The following is a 26093-nucleotide window of genomic DNA, read 5'->3' as shown; positions in this document are numbered from 1 at the left end:
TCCGTATTTTTTATACCATCATGAATATATATGTGAAATGCAATAATTTTAATAAATAGTAGTACTAGATTATAGAGTTATAATCTTAAAAGTACAACAACTTCAATTTAAAAACATTAAAAGTTGAACTTATTAACTTTAGATCCTAAACATATATGCTCTAAATGTTATGGTATAATTTGAACTCATTCGCCCTTAATTAAGTTCTCGTGATTAAGAATTGAGAATTTCTCATTCTCTTAGTACGGAGCGTTTCATTTTTTTATGCTAATATAAGCTCACATTCTTATGATTTATTCCAGACAATTTAGTAATTAATTTACTGGTGTAAAGTTTAACATTTCATATCTTGTAATTCTAACTATGGACTATATATATTTTGTACTAATTAACAATCTAGTGCAGCTAAGAAAAGTTTCATTTGAATGTATTGCAATTTTTGAAAAGAGATGGAAGTCCCAAGCGCCATGTAAGTTAAAACATATGTCTAATCACGTTTGAAGTTGTTCCCTGAAATTCCATTGATTAAGGAGCTATTCGTGCCAAAAAGAGTAATTATTAGCTATCTTTGAAATCCGGTGGAAATGGGCAAATCAATAGTACAGTATGTTGTCGTTAGTTGAAAGTAACGGTGGCAAAATGATTTTAAAAAATAGTTATACATCCATATTATCCATTAAAATATGGGTTAGAAAATAAATTTTATTTAGGTCAAATATAGAAAAAAAAACATATTATTCACTTAGAAAATGGATAAATAATGGGTTTACTTTTAAATTTGTAAAGTCTCAAATTGGAAGTTCCTCAAGTTTAGAAGACTAGGAATTCTCTCAAAAGTGATCATATTCAAGAAGTCGTGGATAATATGAATATCCATATTATCTGCGATTAACTCATTTTTTATCCGTATTAAATACGGGTTGGGTCGGTTAATTTATCCGTTTTGCATTACCCTTTCATCCCGACCCACCTATTTGCCACCCTAGTTGCACGAATGAATTTTGGGTGATTCCACACAAGCAAAATGCTAAATTCAACACCGAAATTTATTTATTTTTGGTCCAGCGGTTACCACTCGCTCCAAAATTTTGCACTTGCCCCATTTACATTTGCTCACATAACTATACTATAAATCACATCTGACAGCATTTTGCGTTCGCGGGGTTTAGTCCAAGTTTTAAGGGCCAGGGGTCTTATGACTCTAATCTGGGCATACGGGGTATGGTCTCTTCAGGATCAGGTATGAATAAATGTCTAAATTATAAATTGCTTCACTTCTATGTTAGGAGATAGGAGTTAGGTACTCAGGTAAGATTGGCAAAGCCCCACATTGATTGCTACAGTATCACAGTTGGTACTGTCACTACATTTTCTCTGTCTCTTTCTTTTGGATTCCCCTACGCACATGCTGCTCGAATTTCTTTTTATCGAGGTCAATAATAACTACTTTCTCCATCTAACTGATTTTTTTTATTTTTTTTATTTTTATATTTTCAATTTACACTCACAAGTCTTCATTTAATAAACTTCTTTTTTGGGTATATAAAGGTACAACAATCCAAACACAACTTGACAAATTCTATAGAGGAAATTTCAAATTCAACTTCAAATAATTTTTCTTAATCATTGTCCGTATGACATTGATAGATCTAAAAAACCCACATTTCAGATTTGATTCAATTTGCAAGATGTAGGGAAATTACACATTTATCACTCTTAGACGTCTAAAAGGCATGGATCCACAACTTGAGGATCTTAATGCTTATCCAATTTTCTTTGAGCCAAGAAATAATGAAAATGAAGGGGAGAGGACTCAACCTCTCCACTCTTTTGCACGCTATATTAGTCTCAATTGTTTACCATTTCATAATTGATGTTCAAAAGGGAAAGAAAGTGTTAAGCAATTATGTCTGAACTCTCGGGTGCTGCTTTTTGTAGCCTTAATCTTTGGGATAAATGACATGATGGCAAAGAGAAGGCAGAGGTAGAGGGGGTGAAAAGTAAATGTGGAAGTAGAAAAAGAAGACGTGGCATGCATAAAATTTGGTTCTCAAAAGGTGGTTTGGTTTGAAGACAAGTTATATTGAAATTAGTTATCCTATTATTATTTCTTATCTACTGTTTGATATGTTGTATTAACCCTAGAATTTTTAACTATATTGCTTTATATTTGAATAATTTATCCTGTGATTACTATTCCACCCTCTAGCATGTATAAGCTATCTCGATATTATTTTTAATCCTTGGTTTACTCTTCACAGGATTAGTAACAAAACAAGGAATAAAGTAGTACTAATTTTTTATCCTAGAATTATTTTTGCCTATCCATCGTACCAAACGATCCCCAAAATTAGTTGTATCATTAAAAGTCTCTCCCACTATAACTATCCGGCCGGTCATGATGTGAATTTTAGCCTCGTTTCCCAATTTGATATTTCTCCGCATGTGCATTTGTTGTTAGGTAACTTGCGGGGATGGTTGGTTTGGTTTTAGGAACGTTTTGGAGTGAATTTGGACACTTAATTTCATAGTTTGAAGATTAAGTTATAAGAGTTGGCCAAGGTTAGACTTGTGCGTAAAAGACCTCGAATCGATATTTTGATGGTTCTAATAGGTTCGTATGGTGATTTGGACTGAGGCGTATGTACGGATTTGGAGGTTCCTAGGACGTATTGGCTCTAATTATCGAAAGTTGGAAAGCTGAAGGTTTGAATTTTTTTTAGATTGGACCGAGATTGACTTTGATGATATTAGGTTTGGATTGTTATTCCGGGACTTGGAATAGATTCGTTATATCATTTGGGACTTGTGTGCAAAGTTCGGTTGCATTCCGAGTTGGTTTGATAGGAATCAAACATTTGGTTGGAAGTTTAGAAGCTTATGAACCTAACAGAAGTTCAATTGATGGTTTGATCACCGATTCGTAGATGTGGTGATCTTGCATGTGTTTGGAGGATTTGGATAGGTCCAGATAGTGTTTACAGACTTGTTGGTATAATTGAATGGGGTCCCAAGTGGCTCGGGTGAGTTTCGGATCACCCGAAGCTTGGTTGAATTGTAGAATCTCTATTGTTGCTTGGTATGCTTCGCGATCGTGGAGGCATATTTGGGTAGATATGATTTTTATACTTCGTGTTGGCATACATGGTCGCGTTCGTAAAGGGTTGGAGATATTATGCGCATTTGCAGGCGATGGGCTCACGTTTGCATAGAGAAGAGGTTGGTTGGGAGCCGTTTGGGGATTAGCCATTGCGTTCGCATGATCAGGCTCGCATTTATGTAGGCTTAGGTTGGTAGTGCATTTTTACTATACCAGCCTTCTAGTTTTACTATACCAGCCATCTATTTCATATTTTGTATTTCGTATTCTGTATTTCATATCTCTTATATATTGTTGTTATTTTTATTATGCATTTTTATGGTACTAATATATCATCTCCTATTGCTTTTTTGAGCCGAGGGTCTCCTGGAAACAGCCTCTCTACCCTTCGGGGTAAGGGTAAGGTCTGCGTACATATTACCCTCCTCAGACCCCACTTGTGGGATTATACTGGGTCGTTGTTGTTGTTGTTGTTGTAGGTTGGTAGTGCATCGGGTTGGGGTGGTGTGGTTAGAACCAAAAGAGAGTTGGTGTTCGAGATAACATCAACACATTTGTACGAAGTTATTCAAGGATCTTTGAAGAGATAACACCCTTGCAACCCAAGAGAACTAGAGTAGATTCATAATGAATCTGAACCAGTATAAAAAATTTGCGTGTCATTTAGTTTCTGCACTTTACATTCTATCTTTAATTTTATCTTGCTTCTACTTTCAGTCGATTACTTGGTAAACTAGTCAACTACTTATGTATAAAAACAAAACTTGACAATTTACCTCCCTCTTATACTTTCAAAAATGACAGACATCGCAGCTACTCATGGGATGACTAGGTCAGGAAGGTGTTATGCTCCAGAAGAGGTAAACCGAGGGACCCCGAATAGATAGTAGAATCAGAGAATAAACATAACAGATAATAAGGCAGCAGAGTTTTGGAGGAGGATATCGGTTAAAGAATACTCCGTAGAAGAACAGTTGAGAAAGACCCTTGCGCACATATCAATTATGGATTTGTTGATGAGCTCCGACAGTCATAGTCTGGTAAAAGTTCTATGCAGGGTAAGTGTGTCGAGCAATACCACTAGTGAGGTGCTAGCAGCAACCATTGGGAAGATGGTGGAGGCAAACAAGATTTCCTTTCGGAGAGATGAACTTCCTGTGGAGAGTATGGATCACAACAAAGTTCTTCATATCACAATCAAGTATGGAGATAAAGTCGTATCTCGAGCACTTGTCAATGGAGGATCCGGAGTATTAGCCCATTCTCTACTATGTGAGAATTGGGCATTTATTTGAGAAAAGTTAAAGAAAACCATGTGAGAGTATAAGGGCTTTCGATGGATCACAGAAGGATGTCATTGGAGAGATTTACTTAGCCTTGCAAATTGGACCAGTTGAGTTCCCGATATTGTTTCAAGTAATGGACATTTTGTCTTTATATAATCTACTACTAGGAAGGCTCTGGATACACATTACAGGGGCAGTTCCTTCCACTCTTCATTGTGTATGAAATTTGAATAGGATTGACAGGAGATCGTGATATATGGGGAGTGAAGCCGATCATCTTACTTGGAGCACGTGGTTCCTTTCACAGAAGGATTAGATTGGGTCACCTTCCATGCATTCAAGATCATGCAATGAGCAGAATCACAACATGCCGTCACCATATAGGTCAAAGATGGCAATGTGAGAAATGATGAAGTATGGGTATTGTTACACCCCATGTTTTTGTACGTAAAAGTATGCTATAAGCAAATTGGTGAAAGCTCGGAAATGAGATATTACATCCCGCTTTTTTCGTACGTTAAAGTTTCATCTAAGTTAATTGATATAAGTTCGGGAATGTGATTATTTTAAGATTATAAGAATTTTATACTATTTCAAACAAGTAAGGAGTAAATTGGTGAAGGTGAGAAGGTAAGCAAATCGAATAAAAAGAATTTCGTCGAAGTATGACATTTTGTGATAAAATATGGCCCGAGCTAAAATACCCGATATTTATGGACTAGTAACATACAAGGTAATCCATGGCCATGATAGTAAGGTGTATAAAGTGTGTTAAAAGAGAGTAGTATTTTAGGTAAGTTGAGATAATATTTAATTATGCAGGTAATTAATTAATTACCTGGTAACGGGACATTACCTAGTTAATTATTAAATTATAAGATAAGACTAATACACACCCTTCTCCCCCCCCCAACCAAAATGTGGCAGCAAATAAGCTAACCAAACATATGACTAAGTATCCACATAAGCTTAGGTGGCAAATATAATGTGTAGTACCAAGACACTTCATTTCTAATCATTTTCCTACAAAAAAAAAGATCCAAAAACGTTAGCCTTGCATTTGCAGATGTGAGCTTCTTGCTTTACCTTAGCAATAAAATTCCTTAGAAAAGTCCTACAATAATTTCTACAAGTTGGAGTACAATCTGTAGCTTCTAACTTCTCAATTGAGAACAATTTCTACAAGCATATTCAAGGTGAGGTTGATGCAACAATCAATCATGATTGTCTCTACGACAATTTCACGACTATAACGTTGGTTTTTCTCCATATTTGAGCAAGTTGGAGATTACTTCGTATTAAAGTAAGGTATGTTAAGACTATCCCTTCTTTCTTTTTGGCATGATCCAAATAATACAAATGAAACGAGCAAAATACGCAACTTTCACAAATGACTCTATTCATAGAAATACTAGGGGTGTCTATATTCTTGATTCCCCATGTGAATTACTATTATATCTTCTGTTCATGGGTCTCAGAAAAATACGTATTTGATAAAGTTTATCCAAAAGGCATATAGATTTTTATGGCATTCTGAGAAAATCTTATTAACGTATTTCTTATGCATTTCATGCATTTATTCATGTACATTGACCTATGACCAGATGGCATTATACACGCGTATATATGTATATTATATTTATATGGGATAACGGAAAAGGTTACGGCGTTATATACGCACCACCACCTGATCAGCTGGTATACGTTAATAATTTTGCTCATAGTGGCCGAGATGATATGATGGGATGCCCTCAGAGGCCTGATGATGTTATGAAACATGTACCTATGCATGACATGACATTCATACGCATATGCATGACACTATAATTATTTCATGATTTACAAAGTTATCCAGACTTACAGGTGGAGTCATTTACTCTATATTTCCTCCATGTCTGTTATGTACTTATTTATGTGCCTTACATACTCAGTACATTATTCGTACTGACGTCCCTTTTTGCTTAGGGATGCTGCGTTTCATGCCTGTAGGTCTCGATAGACAGGTCGAGAGCCCTCCAAGTAGGCTATCAGCTCAGCAGAAGATGTTGATGTGCTCCATTTGCTTTGGAGTTGCTTGTTTGGTTAGTATGAGTTAGATATGTATTGTTTGGTATGGCGGGACTCTATTCCGACCTTTATGAAAATTATGTATTCTTAGAGGCTTGTAGATAGATGTCATGTACGCAAAAGATCATATGGCCTTCTCGGCCTATGTTCAGTATTCAAGTGGTTATTTTGGTCTTAGAGGCCCATATGTCTTATGTATAAGTTGGCATTACCTGTTGTATTCTGCCTATTCCACGGCAGCCTCTTCGACTCAGTTATTTATGATAGTATGGCATGAAAAGATACGTTATGTTGGTACTCGGTTGAGTAAGATACTGGATGCCCGTTGCGGCTCAACGGTTTGGGTCGTGACAGGTACACACTAGGGATTGGGCTGGGAGACCAATTAGATAGGATAATAGAGCCAATTCAACATAAAAAGCAGAAAAGTACCGTTGACTTAGGGTATCAGCCTACAACTGGAAGAACTTATAACAGTAACCCTAGGAAGAATATTTTTGTACTAGATCGTGTTCCGTGCCCAAGTCAAATCTCACCACCAGAAGATGATATCATTGATCGGAAGGGAAGATCGTTCATGGCCATGATTGAGGAACATTGTGGCGAAGCTGATATCAAGATGCTGACTATTCGGGTTGCGAACCAGGAGAGACCTTGCACAACTGGACCGCCAGTCCATCACTGGTTTGCCGGAAGTCTAGGTAGTGTGGAATTGTAGTAATTTTGAAAACGCATGGTCAATTAAGGCCTAAACCACGCATGTACTTTGTTATTAAATTTCCTCTTCGAATGCTGAAATGTTCCTTTGATGAAACAAAAGAATTATTTTCCTGAAATTACCATGAATTCATATTTATCTTTATTTATACATAATTTTTCTTTTAAGTAATCAAATCAATATAAACCCATGTTCCGTGATTATGACATGTAACAAATTCTTTGAGAAAAATGATCCGAACTATGAAAGGTACAATGAGGGTATGATGCCTGAGAACCTCCCATAAGAGATCGAACAGCTAGAAAGCCAGAAGAAGCTCAACCTTGAAGAGACAGAAGTGGTCAATATAGGAAGTGAAGAAGACGTGAAAAAGACTCAAAGAAACGTCAATATGAAGACAAAATGAAAGAAAGAATTGGTAGAGCTCCTCCAATAATACACTGATGTATTCTCTTGGTCATATGACGACATGCCCTGATTGAGTACCAACATCGTCTCGCACCGATTACGTACCGATCTCTCCCGATCACCATTCAAGCAGAAACCCAGGAAATTTAAATGAGATTTAAGTCTAAAATTCAAAGAACAAGTCACCAAGCAGATAAAAGCAAATGTGGTGAGGATCACCAATTACCCGACTTGGTTGGCACACATCGTACCGGTACCAAAGAAGGATGGGAAGATCAGGATATGTATGGACTACCAAGATCTTAAAAAAGACAGTCCTAAAGACGACTTTCCTCTACCGAATATCCATATCTTTATCAACAACTGTACAACACATGAGTTGCAATCATTCGTGGATTGTTTTGTTGGATACCACTAGATTCTGATGCATGAAGAAGACATAGAAATGATAGCATTCACCACACCATGAGGGATTTATTGCTATTGGGTCATGTAGTTCGGCCTTAAGAACGACGTTGCTACCTACATGAGGGCCATGATGACCCTCTTTCACGACATGATCCAAAAAGAGATTAAGGTATATGTGGATAACATCATCATAAAATCTCGGTAGAGTGCGGATCATTTGAGTGACTTAAAAAAGTTATTTGAACGGTTGTGAAAGTACATTTTGAAGTTGAATCATGCGAAGTGTACATCAGAGTTCGCGCAGGAAAACTACTAGGTTTAATTGTCAGCAGAAAGGGGATAGAGTTGGACTCCTCAAAGATAGGTCATTCAAGACTTGCCTCCACCCCAAAGCAAGAAGGACATGATGAGCTTCTTTAGAAGGTTGAACCACATAAATTAGATTCATAGCTTATTCAATAGTAATAAGTGAGCCGATTTTAAAGTTGTTGAAAAAGGATGACACTACAAAGTGGACAGAAGAATATCAGAAAGCTTTCGATAGGATCAAGGAATATTTGTCGAGTCTGCCAGTGTTAGTTCTCCTGAACCTAGGAAGCCACTACTACTATACTTGTCTGTTATGGATAATGCATTTGGATGCATGTTGGGACAGAACGATGAGACTGGAAAGAAGGAGCAAGCTATCTATTACCCGAGCAAGAAGTTCACACCATACGAAGCCAGATACACCCTGTTAGGGTGGACCTGCTGCGCTTTGACCTAGATCGCTCAGAAGTTAAGATATTACCTATCAGCATATACCACATATTTGATATCCCGACTCGACCCATTCAAGTATATCTTCCAGAAGCTGATGCTTACGGGAAAATTGGCCAAATGGAATATTCTTATCAGTGAGTTCGATATTGTGTACATGACGCAGAAAGCCATCAAAGGACAAGTATTAGCTGATCATCTTGCAGAAAACCCGGTAGATAAGAATACAAGCCACACACCACATATTTCCCATATAAAGAAGTTTTTTTCGTTGGGGAGGACATTTCAGAGTCGTACCCAGGGTGGAAAATGTTTTTCGATGGGGCGGAAAACTTCAAAGGTGTAGGAATTGGGGCACTCCTAATTTTTGAGTCAGGACACCATTATCCGGATTCCGCTAAGATAAGGTTTCCTTACACAAATAATATTGTAGAATATGAGACATGCATCATCGGGGTTAGAATTGCAATCGACGTGAACATTAAAGAGCTTTTAGTCATATAAGATTATGATTTACTGATATACCAAGTTTAGGGTGAATGGACCACCAAGAATGTCAATATCCTTCCATACATGCACTGTGTAAAGGAGCCGTGTAAGAAGCTCACCAAGATTGAGTTCAAACATGTTCCCAGAATCCATAATTAGTTCGTCGACTCTCTCGCAACCCTTTCATCCATGATCCAACAGCTACACAAGAACTACAATGACCCTATCGAGGTAGAGGTTCGAGATTAGCACGCATATTATTTCCACATGGATGAAGATCTAGAAGGTAAGCCTTGGTACTATGACATCAGAAGGTTCCTTGAAGTAAGTGAATACCTAGAAAGTGCCATAAATAGTTAGAAGCAAGCATTAAAAAGACTAGCAAATCACGTTTTCCTTAATGGGGAAGTCCTACATAGGAGGACCCCAGATTTGGGTCTGTTAAGATGTGTAGATATTGCTAAAGCAACAAGGTTATTAGAAGAAATACATGCAAAAATGTGCGTGCCTCACATGAACGACTACACCTTAGCCATGAAGATCCTGAAAGCTGAATACTTTTGGATGACCATGGAAAGTGATAGCATCTGCTATGTGCAGAAGTGTCACTGGTGTCAGATTTGTGGGGATTTCATTTGGGTCCTGCTAAATCAGTTAAATGTAATAGGTTCTCCTTGGCCATTTGCCGCTTGGGGCATGGATATGATTATTGGACCTATAGAACCCGCCACATTAAACGGGCATTGTTTCATCTTGGAAGATATCAACTACTTCACTAAATGGGTCGAAGCCTCTACATGCAAGGCAATCACAAAGAAGGTGGTGGCAGATTTCGTCTGTAACAATATAGTCTATAGATTCAGAATTCCGGAGTCAATCATAACTGGCAATATAGCCAATCTCAACAACAATTTCATGAGGGATATTTGCGAGAAGTTCAATATCGTCCACCGTAACTCCACAACCTACAAGCCACAAATGAATGGAGCGGTTGAAGAAGCCAACAAAAACATCAAGAGGATGTTGCGGAAGATAGTGGACAATCACATGCAATGGCACAAGAAGATATCATTTTCCCTACTTGGTTACCATACTACCAATAGGACATCTACTGGGGCAACTCCATATATGTTGGTATATGGCACAGAAGATGTGATACCCATAGAAGTCCAGATACCATCTTTGAGAGTTATCCAGGAAGCCAAGCTAGATAATGCTGATGCAGAATGGATACATGTCAGGCAAGAACAACTCATGCTCATTTATGAAAAGAGACAAGACGTAGGGTGTCATGGTTAGTTGTATCAAAATAGGATGGCCAATGCTTTCAACAGAAAAATGAACCTCGATAGTTCATACTGGGGCAACTGGTTTTGAAAAACATATTCCCTCTTCAAAAAGAGGCCAAGGGGAAGTTCGCACAAAATTGGAAAAGTCCTTATGTGGTCCATCGAGTATTGTCGAGATGAGCATTAATCCTAGCAGAAATGGATGAAAGAGTTAGCACAAAGCCCATCAATTCAGACGCATCCAAGAGATACTATATTTGAAGACAATAAAGTTAGGGTTTTGTTGTAACAGAACAACGACTGACCTGACTTCCCATGGTAGGATACATAGGAAACATACGTAGGGTCCGGTGTTTCCCCCTCTTGTAATAGAAAATCCAAATGTCATTTTTATGTATTCAGATCTACTCCATGACTTGATTTCCTTTGGCAGGAATATATAGGCAATCCACATTGGATTCAGTTATCTACTGTAATCGAACTATGTTTTGCCCTGATTTCATTTGGATACGTAGGCAGTCTGAGTCGGACTCGACCGTATCATTTCAAATTTCTTACCACTTTACATCTATTGTAATCGAACTACATTTTAACTTGATTCAATTTGGATACATAGGCTTCCTAATTCAGGCTCAGTTATCATAATTCATTTCATTATTAAGTTCGAACAACATTCAGACCTGATTCTACTCAGATACATAGGCAACCTGAAAAGGTTCGATCATAACCCTAGGAAAGCCTTTGTAATGCACTTATTTAGATTAGGACGTGATCGCGACGTCAAGAAACATCATCATCAGGGGCATATACAGGAAATCATCATCAATAGGATAGAGCCATGCAAAAATGATACTCGCATCAAAAGGAACTTTTAAACATCTCATAATCCGGAAGAACAACATTTTCCATAAACATAAATGGATTTTCAAATTTTTGAAATTCTACTCTTCCACCTACCGAACTTCATGGAATAGCCCAGAGATTCGGGGAAAGGCCAGGTCTACAATAAACACAAATCACTTCCCTCCCCCCACCCCCAACTAAGAATTTTCTTTGAACGCGGGATTGACAAGAATCAAAGGATACTAGAGCGCACCGGGATCAAGCATGGACCCGCTACAATTTCATGACCCCTTATCTCACTGTTATTATTCAATTCATTTTCTCATATAGTTAAGCACTAACTTCAAATTATTTGCAGGTATTTTATAGTCAATTCTTCCACACAATCGAAGCGCCCTGTATATATCAAATTGCTTGCTCTGCCAATCAGAACAACTTGTACATATCAAGCCATCGGCCCCGCCAATTGGAGCCTTGTATATAGCAAATCGTCTGCTTCACCAACTGGAGCTCTTTGTACATATCTCATCACTCGTTTCACCAATCGGAGCACTTCACACATATCATACCATCACTTCGCCACATCAGAGATTTCAAGTAAATAGTTGCAAACCCGATCGCCGACTTCGCCAATCGAAGGATGGACCATCCAATTCTGCCACACGCTTTGCCGATCGATGATCACAAATTAATTATGCAGTCAAGAGTATCTCTTGGACTTGCTCATTTACTTCTATGCTTTTATCTTGAATGTTCTAACATTTTTATTTATGCAGCTTACATGCATTTTTACATTTAAAGTCAAATACTCCCATCGCACAAAGACACTCAGGTCATGCGAAGATTTTATATTCAAAGTCAACTACTCCCATCGCGAGGAGATACTCCCATAGTGTAGAGATTTTAAATTCAATGTAAACCACTCCCATTGCGCGAAGATACTCCTATTCCATGGAGATTCAAATGCTCTGATAGCTGCAAAACAGTGCACAACCCAACTAACAATCAAGTCAGATTTAAAGGCCCATCCCTGGCATCCCAAATAATGCTCCAAAGCTCGGACACTTCACATTAAAACACCCCATCGCCCGAATATCCCAAATAACGGCTAGGCGACATCCAGACATTATTATTCCTGCATATTTACATAATATCTTAACATATTTGCACTACAATATATAAGTATGTGTGTATCTCCTTTTGTAGGATCAAACACTATAACATGGAACTTCTTCTAAGCAGCAAACCAAGTTACACCGCTATGAGGGACAACAAATTCATAAGCGATCCCAATGATCCAAACTCTAACTCAATCTGATTAGTAGAACTCCAAAGTCACCAAGTCTTTCAAGTCTCATAATCAAGCTACAATCCGTGAAGTCATTCGGGTTCCAAAATCCTTTCGTCTTGCAGTATAATCATAACACGATACTGGGGCAATTCCTGCAAGTGCCACTCTTTTTGAATCATCATTCCAAAACTACATGAGTCCTGATCCTCTTAAGCCCGAGGTATGTAGACGATTCAAAGCCAGAATTTGGCCCCTAATCTCACAACTCATGATCTTTACAATCCTATGTACCATCTCTACAATATATGTCTAGATTAGGGAAAAAATTGGTCCTTAAGTCAATTCCTTCGCCTGTAACCTCTTTCATCTTCTCTAATTAAAGAGGGGCAGCTGTTGACGACCAATTTTGACACTCTCTATTCAAATTTAATAGTTTACGCCTATTAATTAATTATAGATGTGGTAAAATATTTTTAAATCAATAACACCTATTTTTCCTAAAATATAAATAATATAATACTTATATATAATTTGATATTAAATATTTATAAATATTATTGATTTAATAGCAATTTGATATTAAATATTTATAAATTATAGTACTATTACAATTTTGAACCATTAAAAAGAACTTTATATCTCAAAAATATATTTTACAATCAATTTAAGGAACTAGCCTTTAATTTATAATTATATTATCTATATTACTTTAATTAGACGAAATTAGTATCACAATTCAACAAATGAAGTGCTATAATAATTTAATTAGTTTATTATAGTAATTAATAATATATTTGATAATTATATTTTATTGCATTTAAATAAGATTAATTAAGTTAATTTTTAAAAAGAATTAAAAGCTCAAAAGGCTACAATTGCAATTAATCAATCAAACTCAATGTGGCCAGGTGTTAAATTCTACGAAGAAGGGTAAAAAATATCCCTTTACTATGCAAAAAAAATCATATATACCCTCCGTTATACTATTTGTCCATAAAAATCCCTAACGTTATAAAACTGGTACAAAAATACCCTTTCTCTTTTAGGACCTTCACCATATCCAACATCATCCTACGTGGCCTGATATTTTGCTGAGATAGATGTCACGTGGCACTCCACCACGCCCAATCCCATTTACCCCCTCCCCCTCTTCTTCCTTCACCACCACCTTCCCCCCTCTTCTTCCTTCACCACCACCTTTCCCTTTCACCCAACCAATGTCATTAGCATCACCCAACCACCATAATCATTACCACCACTACAAACCTCCATCAGCTGCCCCTTCTCTCTGTAACAGAAATTTCATATTATTTACATTGTTCGTATAGCCTAAAACACATAGTATAGTTTTATTGCAAAATTATTTACTCAACTCTTTCGGGACTCAGTAAGGGGCGGATCTAGCGTGTAGTATACAGGTTCCAGGGAACCTAGTAATTTTTGCGTAGACCCAGTATTTTTGTTAAAAAATTTATTAAATATCTATTTGTGAACCCAGTTATTATTGTATATTAATTTAAAATTGCGACAAGAACCCATAAACTTAAAATCCTGGATCCGCCTCTAGACTCAGTATCAAATTAAAGTAGACGAAGCCATCGATCTGCAACAATATATTAAGCAGCTCTATGATAAAAAATTTACTTTAAACATATTCAAACTAAAAGATAATAATAATAATAATAATAATAATAATAATAATAATAATAATAATAATAATAATAATAATAATAATAATAATAATAATAAAGTTCAAATTCAATAGCACAATTTTGCGGGCTTAATTTCAAGTTCTTTCTTATCCGTTCTTTTTTTTTTCTTGCTAAATCATCTTATCCTTTCTTAAAGCTTTAGGCAAATCAACAAAACCCTTTATCCAAATCACAACTATATTCATCACGATTTAGGCGCAGAGTTCTAACCTCACTATTTACGAGCCGAATGAATAATATAATAATAAAATTGACTACTAAGCGAGGATTACTGGAAGAATAAAAGTAGAGATTAAATTTTTACTTAATTACAAACAAGTATAAATTCAGAAGAACAGATAAATTAATCGGATGTACAACTGAACAACAAAAAGAAATGAAAGAGGAATTTGAATATGATTCACATATTGTTGTTGAAGGATATGTAGCACACATATATTATTTTCTTGGATGGTAATGAAACTGAGTTAGAAGAAAGGCCAAAGGAAAAAAATCAAAAAGGAATTTTTCTTGCAATTACAGAGAGAAGGGTTACGGGGAGGGGGTTAAATGGGGTTGGGCCAGTGAGTGGCATTGCCACATGGCGTCTACCTTAGCAAAATATTAGGCCACGTGTTGAACATGGAAGAGATCTTGACGGAGGAAGGGTATTTTGGTACCAATACTATAACGCCATCTAGACAGATAGTATAACGGAGGATATATATGATCCTTTTCGCATAGTAGAGGGATATTTTTGACCCTTTTCCGTAAATTCTATTTCAGTTGTTTTGGCCCAAATACACGAGAGCCCGAACACCATTGACCCGGTCTAGACTCACCCTCTCTATCCCATGCTGGCAATCCTTGCCATTTCCTTCAAACCAATGGCATCGTGTCACGCCACCGTCCTTTACACTCATAAAATAAACACAAAGGATCTTGACCGTTGATCTAACTCATCAGCGGCGCATAATCCATCTCTATTTTCCCTTTATTTTTAATGCATTTGCCACAAATTTTTCATCAAAAACCAATTTAATAAAGTTGATCAAAATATCCAATGGCCTAGATTCTATCTCTCACTTTAAACCTACCAAACACCCCTAAACCCACTCATTTGCATCACCGCCTGCCGCCCTCATTTCCCTTTCCTCTCTCCTTTCTCTCATCACATCCGACTTCGTCAATCAAAAACCTTTCACAAATTTGTGCAAGATCACATATTAAATCGTCCAATATGTCCCTCATCCACGAATCCAGTTGTTCCTTTTTCTTTTTTCATCACTAGAATTCAAAAGCCCCAAAACGAATCCTAGACCTAAAGTATGAAACTGAAAATATTTTGTTCTTCCTTCACCTCTGAAATCGGAGCATGCATGCCGAATTTCTTCATCATTATTCGTGTCTAGAGGTCAGACGTAGTGACCTCTGGATATTAGAGCTTTGTCTGATGGGTTTTCTGATTCAACGGTCGATTCTCGTGCCTGTGTAAATTTCTTCGTTGTTTTCCCTATATTCCTTGCTGATTTTAACCATGTTGCCATCATCATTCACTACTCGTCCTCTTCCACTATCTAATTTTGAATTGATCGGAACCCTAAGTGGCTTGAATGACAATATAACAGGGGCATTCAATGTTCATACCTACCACACATCTAATACTAGCAGAGACACAAAAAAAAGAGAAAAGAGTTGAATTTAAGGTTTTCTCACTAAGTCCAGGGATACTTTATAATTTTCCTGGCTTTCTTTCTCTTTCATTCTCTGGTTTGAGTTCAACTACTGTAGTGGTCTTGAGTTTGGATTCCTAAACGACTATTGATCTACTTCTATTTGGTTTACTGCGATGCAGAAGAACAATATATACTGACCCCCTCATTACTTTGAATTGATGATGTAGTTCTCTGTCCTTGATGATTACTTAGCTTATTCTTTGTTGTTTATATTAGATATTAGTAATGAAAGGTAGTATTTGTTATGTGCCATCTTAATATGTTATTTTCTCTCTTAAACTAGGATTGTTCTGATTAAGTTATATTGTATTAAAACTGTCATTAAATATGTGCTATTGAATCTTATCCTTCATGATTCAATGACTCTTTAAGTGATCCTTATGATTAACCTTGCTAAGCTTATGTGATTAAACAAAGTTAACTTTTGTGGTGATTTTATGCATAACTCACTCCTGCTAGTTAAACAACAATTCTATGAGAACTATCATGTCAACTAAGTTAACCGAACCATATCCTTGAACTCTACATAGTGTTTGTTTAGATTTTAGACCTCTATGATAACTTGATCCTCCTGCTTGTGCCACTGTGCTGATCTTGTGAATGGATTTCACATCAGTTCATGCTATGTTCGACCTGTCTACTTTAATAACTCTTGTTAATAGATTTGTTGCTGATGTCTTACCTGTGCTGCGCACTAAATAATCCATATAGCTATATTGTTGTTACCCTTAGACCTTACTGAGCCTCATGATTAATTGATCTAGATCTTATGCTGATAATGTTGCATATAATCTTTTCTGTTAACCAAGCGATTGGAATAAAATTAGGCTTATAAACTTCTTTTGAAATACTGCCAATACCTGCCACATTGTGTTGTGATGTTCTGCTGTTTTGATCTAGTTCCTGCCTTTATGATAGCTTGTTTGGCTCTAATTAGTGTCCTGCTCATGTCATTGTAATAGAACAATCTCTATGTGTTCTTTGTAATGACAAGAAACCATTTAATGAATCTTGTTAATGTGTTAGAGAACATGCACGCGGGTCTGAATATAATTTGAATAAGATAGATCTCTATGGTGAGTGTTGATATCTTCCATCTCCTGCTTGTTTAAGTCCTATGATAAAAACCACATGAAACTCCCTATTGTCATGATAATCAAATGATTCTTCTTAATTTCTATACCTGAGTTCATACCTGTTATGACAGTACTGCTGTGTCCATTGAGTATATTATAACATTAGCTTGAAGAAGTCTACCCATGCAGTTATGTGCAAACCTGTCATAGCCCTGATCTTTTTGTGATGCTGAATTGGTTTGAGTTTAGTGAGTGATCGTCCATAGGAGACTGTCCCTAATGATATATCCTTGTTAAATGATTCCAACTGTTAAGCTGAGCCATGATATTGTAATGACCTTTATACAGATTCATGCACTAAATTTTGCTAGTGAACCTATTTGCATATCTGGATGTTAGTGTGTTGTGACTTGTTAGCCTAACTGTTAAAGTGATGACACTTTAATGAGATGTATGCCTGCTGAATCTTTTAGAAGTATCTATGAATTATCCTTTATAATCAGAACTTACTTGGAGGAATTCTGAAACACTAAACTCTTAGTGGAGCCCATAAAATATATACATGTGCTCCTCTCTGTATGTCTGTTAACACTTCTGAGCCAAAAGTGTTTAAGGGAAGAGGCATATGTATGTGCACTTGGCTACCTGTGCCATATAATCTTGCTTGATAATACCCCCATAGTGACTTCATGCCTACTGTAGTGCCCTGTCCTTACACCCCATGCTTGATATAAATTTTCTTAAGAATGTTATGGTGCCCTGGGTTGTTCTTTGGGCTCTGATGATGAACTATAGCATCCTACTTGTTCACAATTGTTATTTTTTTTTTGTGTTCGAACCTTTGAGGGGTTTACTATGACTTTTACATATACTGTTGTGTCTTGGCCAATATGAAATTACTCTGTTGATTCTTTTATTTGTGTTTAAGCTTTTGAGAAAGATTAGAAATAGGTGATTAGTGGTATTTGGGTGTGAAACATGGTGTGTGGATAAGGCACCCCTCTCTGACACAAGCATTGCTTGAGGTCCATGAGAACCCCGTAAACTCTGAAGTGCCAGGGGTCTACAAGAGAATTTTATCAATAAACAAGGATTTACTCTAAGCATTTAATCACAAACTCCTACTAATCCTCGTAAGATTAACAAAAATGAAATTTGTCTCACCACATTCTTTTTTTGTATGCATGTTTCAAAATTGGGCCTACTGATTTCCATTGGAACTCGGGCCCAAATTCAAATCCAGCCTGCTCCCTTGTCCGCACGATGGAGTCCGCCGCTTGATCTAAATCTCGTTGGGCCTGGTTAAGCTGACCATCCCAATTGTCAAGAGTCCAGCCTCTCTCTCTTATTTATTTTAAACCTATTCATTGTTCTTTGTTATTTCATATATATGTATCTCTGAATGACTAACTTTGTTATTGAATATTTTGATACATTGATCTTTTTAGGAAAGTAGACAAACCAAGGCTCATAGGTAAAAGAACAAAATAAAAAATTCTACACTTTAATATCAATTTCAAACCTATTTCCTTAACAAAATGAAAGAACCTATCTTGTTATCACTAGGGTGTCAATGGATATTCGAAAATCGACTAAACCGATCGAATCGTATCGCACTGAATTGATTTTTAGGTTTCTTTTTAAGAAATTGTAGGTTTTTATATAAATCTATAACTGCATCGATAATTAGAGTAGGTTCTTTATTTTATAAAAATAAATTGAAAAATATCGAACCATATCAAATAAATTTTACATGTAAAAAATATATTTATTTAGTAAGTTTAAAAATAATAATGCATTAAATTTTCTTTGAGTCTTGAAATTATGAAAATTATTATAAGCCAGCCAACAAGTAATTAAACTCAAAATATTAATTCTAAAACCTATTATGTTACTTCTACTTAAATTAAGTTATTTCAAGTATCTTTATTAGCAAGACACAAAATATTCTAACGATTATGAGTAACAAATTATAATGTATTGAATATGTTTTCTTTCATATAATTTAGATTTATCTTTTTGAATATTTAATCTTCTATAGACTTTATTCTTGACTCCCAGCTTTGTATATATTTCAACTCGTGTGATTAATATTTCTTTGCCTTTGTTTGATTTCTTTTATGCTGTTGTAGAATAATTGATGGATCTATACTCTATCTATCTTTTTTTTAATTCATCACCCTTTAAACAGTAAAAATGTCTAGAGAGTTTTGCTAAATCCTATAAAAGAACGTATGTTATTGTAATTTTACTTCTATTGGTGAATTTTACATGATATTAAAAAAAAATACGAAAATTAACCGAACCGTACCGATACCGAAGAGAAACCGACATGATTAGGATGGTTTCAAAAAGTCTAATTTTGGTTATACATAATAGAATAACCGAAAAATTGGTATGGTACAAATTTTATAAAATAACCGGCCGAACCGAACCATTTACACCCCTATTTATCATTAATGATTTTTAATAAGTATAGACTTTGGCAGATTCAGAGCGAAAATGCAGCTCTAAAATAGAAGTACATGTCTGGAAATACAAAATAAATATACTATCCGAATAATAACAACTAAGATGGAAAGAGACGCCAAAGTCTACATCGAAATTGCAGCTCTACCTCATCTCTCAGTAAGTCACATCACAATCACAACGGCTCTCGACTCGGTCCAACACCTTAATCTGCATAATTAAGTGCATAGTATAGTATGAGTACAATCAAGCTCATATACTCAGCAAATATCATAACTAAACTCGGCGAGGTAATAGAGGCAAGAATTATCAATGACACTCGCTTATAACTTGTTCAGTTTATAAATATTCACAAACACACATCAATAATATTATCAAATCATTAAAACATGGATAAAGTCACCTTGGTGCACAAGAGATAATGTGCCAAGCTCTATATCAATTAACAATCCAGCATATAGGAAAGATATGCACATAAAACTTCATGCATACAAGGAAATTTCTAGTAGAGAAGAAATGAAATAACCAAATACTGATCTGTTTCCCTCATACCGCGTGTACACCATCAAGAGAGAAATATGATAGGGTGACCCTAAAGGGATGGATCCTTATTCACACGCTATACGGACAACTTACGTTCCATAAATAACAAGGGTGCATACAACTCACGTGCTATATATATCAACCACACGAACAACTTACGTGCTATCATATCTTGGATCCGAACGGACAACTCATGTGCTATCATATCTGGGATCCGAACGGACAACTCACGTGCTATCATACCACAACTGCACGGACAACTCACATGTTACCAGTCCAGTCCATATCACATAAAAAGCACATATAAAAGATTTACATGTACATGAAGAATGAATATCAAATCACATACTCATGGACTAGTATAAGTGATATGCTAAGGTGTATGCATGTGCGAAGCGTGCTATAATAGCTCAACAAGAAATTACATCATGAAATTAGCATTTTTCATGTTCAATCAGGAGATTAATGAGTATGTAACCTCAAACATAATTCAAATAGCTTACAAGGAGGTACAAGTATAATAGCATGAAGCTTAGCAATTAATTAAAGGCATATCATAGCCTAAGCACTATACTGAGCATGAATAATATTTTTTGGTGCATGCACATGGGCTCAACCCTTCATATGTGCACCGCCCATAACACGTAGCATCACTAATTACTCAGGAAACTAGTGCCTCAACAAAGTTTAGGCAGTCACTTACCTCAAGCATGCAAATCAGTACTCTAGAAATCCATTCCAGCACGAATCGACCTTTGAACGGCTCGTATCTAACCAAAAATAACTCAATAATAATAAATAAAGTTATAGAAACAAACACAAACAATAAAGCTTCGATCTTTATACAATTACACAAAATAAACCCAAAAGCTCAACCCAGGATCTCAACCCGGAATCCGACAAAAGTCAAAAGTGCCGAAAACCCATTTGAATATGAGTCCATCCATACAAGATACATTCAATTCTGACTGTGATCGGGGTTCAAATCCTCATTTTTCATTTTAGGAAAGTTTTGCCAAAGCCCCCAACTTTTCTCACTTAGAAAAGGCATATCACTTTCCGGACCTAACCATAGCCTTCATACACTTACGGTAACGCCACAACAACGAATTAAAATCCAAACCGCAAATAGAACTTCTCTTTAAGTTCAAGAAAATTCAAACTTTGAACCAAGCGTCTGATTCAAGACTAAACAATCCGGAATGAATCCAAATTTTGTACACAAGTTTCAAATGACAAAACGAACTTACTCCAACTTTCAGAACCAAAATTCGAATCCGATAACATCAAATTGACTGCCCGGTCAAATCTATGAACCTTCCAAACCTTCAAATTGTCAAATTTTGCTAAATAGAACCAAATCTACTTAGGAACCTCCAAATCCAAATACAGACATACACCAAGTCTAAATTCACCATACGAACCTATTGTAACCATCAAAATACCATTTTGGGTCATTTACACAAAAGTCAAACCTCGGTCAACTCTTGTAACTTAAGCTTCTAACCATGCAACTAAGTATTTCAATTCACTCCAAAACCTGCCTAAACCCAATCAAACCATCCTCGTAAGTCACATAACAACAAACACGCATACGGGGAGCATCAAATAGGGTAACGAGGCTAAAATACACAAAATAATCGGCCGGGTTGTTACATTCCCCCTCTCTTAAACAAAGGTTCGTCCTCGAACGAGTCTAGAATCATACCTGGGGTACAAAAAAGGTGGAGATATTTGCTCCGCATCTCCTGCTCTGTCTCCCAAGTAGCCTCCTCGACCGGCTGACATCTCCAATAAACCTTTACCGACGCTATATTCTTCGACCTCAACTTTCAAACCTGCTGGTCCAAAATGGACACAGGCTCCTTATCATAAGTCAAGTCCTTGTCCAACTATACTATGCTAAAATCTAATACATTGACGGATCCCCATAGTACTTTTTGAGCATGGAAACATATAATACTGGATGAACTCCCGATAGACTTGGTGACAAGGCAAGTCTATAGTCCACCTCTCCAACTCTCTCTAACATTTCAAAAGGGCCAATATACCGAGGGCTCAACTTGCCCTTCTTTCCGAACATCATCACACCCTTCAAGGGCGAAACTCTTAGTAGAACCTTCTCACCCACCATGAATGCCATATCAAGAGCCTTCCTATCAGCATAACTCTTCTGCCTTGACAATGTTGTACGTAGTCGCTCTTGAATTAATTTCACCTTCTCCAAAGCATCACGAACCAAATCAGTGCCCAACAACTTTGCCTCCCCAAGCTCATACCAACCTACCAAAGAACAATATCGCCTCTTATATAAGGCCTCATATGGAGCCATATGAATACTCGACTGGTAGCTGTTGTTATAGGCAAGCTATGCTAACGGTAGGATTGATTCCACTAGCCCCCAAAATCAATGACATAGGCTCACAATATGTCCTCTAAGATCTGAATAATGCGATTGGACTGTCCGTCTATATGGGGATGAAATGTCTTACTTAGCTCAACATGTGTTCCCAACTCACGATGTACAACTCTCCAAAAATATGATGTAAACTGGGTGCTTCGATCCGAGATAATATACATCGGCACCACCATGTAGGCGAGCAACCTCTCTAAGATAAATTCGAGCCAGTTGCTCTGAAGTGTAGGCAATTATAACTGGAATGAAGTGTGCAGACTTGGTTAGTCTGGCTACAATTACCCACACACCAACAAATCTCTTCAAGGTCCGTGGCAGCCCAACCATAAAATCCATAATGATACACTCCCACTTCCACTATCAGGTCTTTGATGCTCATACTTAACTTGCTGACAGTTCAAACACCGTGCAACATAGTCAAAAATATGCTTCTTCAACTTCTGCCACCAATAACGCTACCTCAAATCACGGTAAATCTTCATGGCACTTGGATGAATGGAATACAGCAAACTATGGTCCTCCTCAAGAATCAGCTATCGCAATCCATCCATACTATGCACACAAATCTAGCCATGAAGCCTCAATAAACCATCATCACCAATTATCGCCTCCTTGTCATCACCATGTTGCACCATGTCCCTAAGGACAAGTAAGAGGGGATCATCATTTACTGACGCGCCTAAATGCGTTCAAAAAAGGGCGACTGTGATACAACACAAGCAAAAACCCTGCTAGGCCCATAAATATCCAACCTCACAAAGTTGTTGGCCAAAGTCTAAACATCAAAATCTAACGCTCTCTCCCCAACTGGAATAAAAGCAAAATTCCCTATTCTCTCCATCGTCATACTCAAGGCGTCGGCCACCACATTAATCTTTCTTGGAGGATAAAGAATGGTAATATCATAGTCTTTCAACAGCTCCAACCACCTCCATTGCCTCAAGTTCAAATCTTTTCGCTCGAGTAGATGTTGAAGACTCTAGTGATCCGTATTGACCTCATAAGATATGCAATAAAGATAATGCCTCCAAATGTTCTTTGTATCCACCTTAATTCCCTCATTGAAAATCGCGGGATCTAAGAATGTCATTGAATCTAACCAAAAGTTGCACTTGAGAACTTGGCATATAGCTTCTTCTCCCTCAAAGACTGGAGCACAATCCTCAAGTGTTGCTCATGCTCTTCCCGACTGCGCGAATACACCAAACATCATAAATAAACACAATAATGAAGGAATCTACATAAGGTTGAAACACGATGTCCATCAAGTTCATGAAAGCTCCTAGATTATTGGTCAAACCAAAAGATATCACCAAAAACTCATAATGCCCTTAATAGGTCCTGAAAGCCATCTTAGGAATGTCTGAAGCTCTAATCTTCATCTGATGGTACCCTGATCTCAAGTCACTTCAAGAATACCCTAGAATCCTGATGTTGGTCAAACAAATCATCAGTACGCGGTAATGGGTACTTGTTCTTAATGGTAACCTTGTTCAATTGCCTGTAGTCAATGCACATTCTTATAAAACCATCTTTCTTCTTCACAAATAGTATAGGTGCACCACAAGGTGGCATACTAGGCCTGATTAAATCCTTATCAAGCAATTCCTGTAAATGTTCCATCAATTCTTTCAACTCCACTAGTGCCATGCGATATGGTGGAATATAGATAGGTTGAGTGGCTGACACTAGATAAATACCAAAATCAATATCCATGTCGGGTGGCATGCCAAGCAAGTTTGTAGGAAACACATCTGAGAACTCCATCACTGCTGGAACTGACTCAAAAGAATAAGTATGATCACTAACATCTCTTATGAAGGCCAAATACACCAAACACCCTTTCTCAAACATCCGTTGAGCTTTCAAAAATTAAATCACTATACTAGGAGTGTGACCAAGAGAACCTATCCACTCTAGCCTCAGTAACTCCATCATAGCCAACATCACGGTGTTAGCGTGGCAATCAAGAATATCATAGTACAGAGATAACCAATCCATACCTAAAATTAGCTCAAAATCAACTATACTAAGCAATAAAAGGTCAACTCTAGTCTAATAACCCCCAATGGTAACCACACAAGACCGATATACATGATCTACCATAAAAGAATCACCCACCTATGTAGATACATGAATAGAAATATCAAGAGAATCATGAGGCATATCCAAATAACGAGCAAAATATGATGAAACATAAGAATACGTGGAACTAAGGTCAAATAACACGGAGGCATCCATGTGGCACATTGAAACAATACATGTGATCATAGTATCGGAAGAAACTACCTCTGGCCTGGGTGGAAATGCATAGCTACGGTCATGTCCACCACCTAACTGATCTCCCCATCTAGGCAACCTCAAACTAACTAAGTCCCACCCCTAGCTGGTTGTACGGGTTGTGTAGATACTGGTGTTGAAATATAGGTTGCATGCTCTGCTATGGGACACCACTTAGAAGTCTGGGGAAATCCCTCTTGAGATGACTCAAGTCTCCATACTCGAAATGACCCTTTCTCTGACAAGGCTACTGGCCCTTCGAGTGACCCTGATACCCTAAAAAACTACCTGTGGAACCCTGAGCAGATGGAGCATGGTAAGAACTTTGTGCCAACTGCACTAAATAATGATAACTAGGAGAGCACTATATGAACTGTGGATAACTGATGAACCACGAAGAATCTGATGAGCTGCCTAAGCAGGCCTAAAAGGACTGCCTCCCAAAACCACCTAAACGATGAGGCCTCTTGGTCTCCTGCTCCTCTCACTCAAGCTTGTGACCATGATCCAAGTGCCTAACAATCTCAACCACCTGGTCAAATCTAGCACCAATATCAGCCTCTCGGGCCAAACCATATAGAAGACCATTGTTGAGGCCATCAATGAACCTCCTTCTCCTCTCCATATCAGTAGAGACCAAAACTACTACATGACGTGCCAAATCCCTACAACTCTGTGGGACAAACATCTCTAAGAAGAGAATTGAGAACTGATTCCATGTAAGTGGTTTCGCGCCAACTAGTCTGCTTGACTCGTAGGTCTACCACCACCTATAGGTTGGCCCCATCAGTTGAAAAGTAGTAAAGTTGACTCCATTAGAGTCCACAAGACCCATTGTGCAAAGAATTTGATGACACTAACAACAAATCTTTGAGCATCCTCCGACTCTCCTCTACTAAACTGGGGAGGGCGAAGTATCTGGAATTGATCTAACCTCTTCTGCTCCTCATCAATCAAAGATGATCCAACCCCAGCATCCATTGCAACAACTGGTTGCACTGGCAAAATCCCTAGTGTTTGATAACCTTGAGCTAGTTGCTACAGTGTATGGGCGGCGGGAGTCTATGATCCTCCCCCAACCTATAAGGTAGCTGGTGCAACTGGTATTATACCTGCTTGAGCCAAGCTCTTATACACACGCAAGATCTGGGCCAAGGTCTCCTTAAGAAATTGGTAGCATCGATGGCTAAGTTGGTCCCATCGGCTCAACAATATCCAAAACCT

General features: G+C 37.3%; 1 protein-coding gene across 1 annotated transcript; it reads right to left on the bottom strand.

The window, feature by feature from the left end:
• Positions 1-22082: 22082 nt before the first annotated feature.
• On the bottom strand, positions 22083-25850 carry LOC138881115 (uncharacterized). Its single transcript, XM_070161317.1, has 7 exons — positions 25701-25850; positions 25402-25542; positions 25158-25203; positions 24476-24592; positions 23998-24367; positions 23690-23778; positions 22083-22456 (listed from the first exon to the last, which is right to left on the bottom strand). Exons 1-7 carry the CDS (start codon positions 25848-25850, stop codon positions 22083-22085), a joined length of 1287 nt encoding a protein of 428 aa, XP_070017418.1.
• Between the last annotated feature and the right edge of the window lie 243 nt (positions 25851-26093).

The sequence above is a fragment of the Nicotiana sylvestris genome, chromosome 11 (genome assembly GCF_000393655.2).
Source record: "Nicotiana sylvestris chromosome 11, ASM39365v2, whole genome shotgun sequence".
In the NCBI taxonomy this organism is placed as follows: Eukaryota; Viridiplantae; Streptophyta; class Magnoliopsida; order Solanales; family Solanaceae; genus Nicotiana; species Nicotiana sylvestris.
The sequence above is the reverse complement of the archived record's forward strand: the minus strand, read 5'-3'. Positions and strand labels throughout refer to the sequence as shown.

Bases quoted from the DNA above. Each gene is read 5' to 3' on its own strand.
- LOC138881115 (XM_070161317.1), bottom strand. From the start codon at position 25,850: ATGGATGCTGGGGTTGGATCATCTTTGATTGATGAGGAGCAGAAGAGG. The intron at 24,368-24,475 runs GTATAGTGATTT...CTTTTGAGTCAG, and splicing joins TTCTCTTGGTCACACTCCTA to TTCCAGCAGTGATGGAGTTC. The intron at 22,457-23,689 runs GTTAGATTCAAT...GTTCTTTGGTAG, and splicing joins GTTCTCAAGTGCAACTTTTG to GTTGGTATGAGCTTGGGGAG.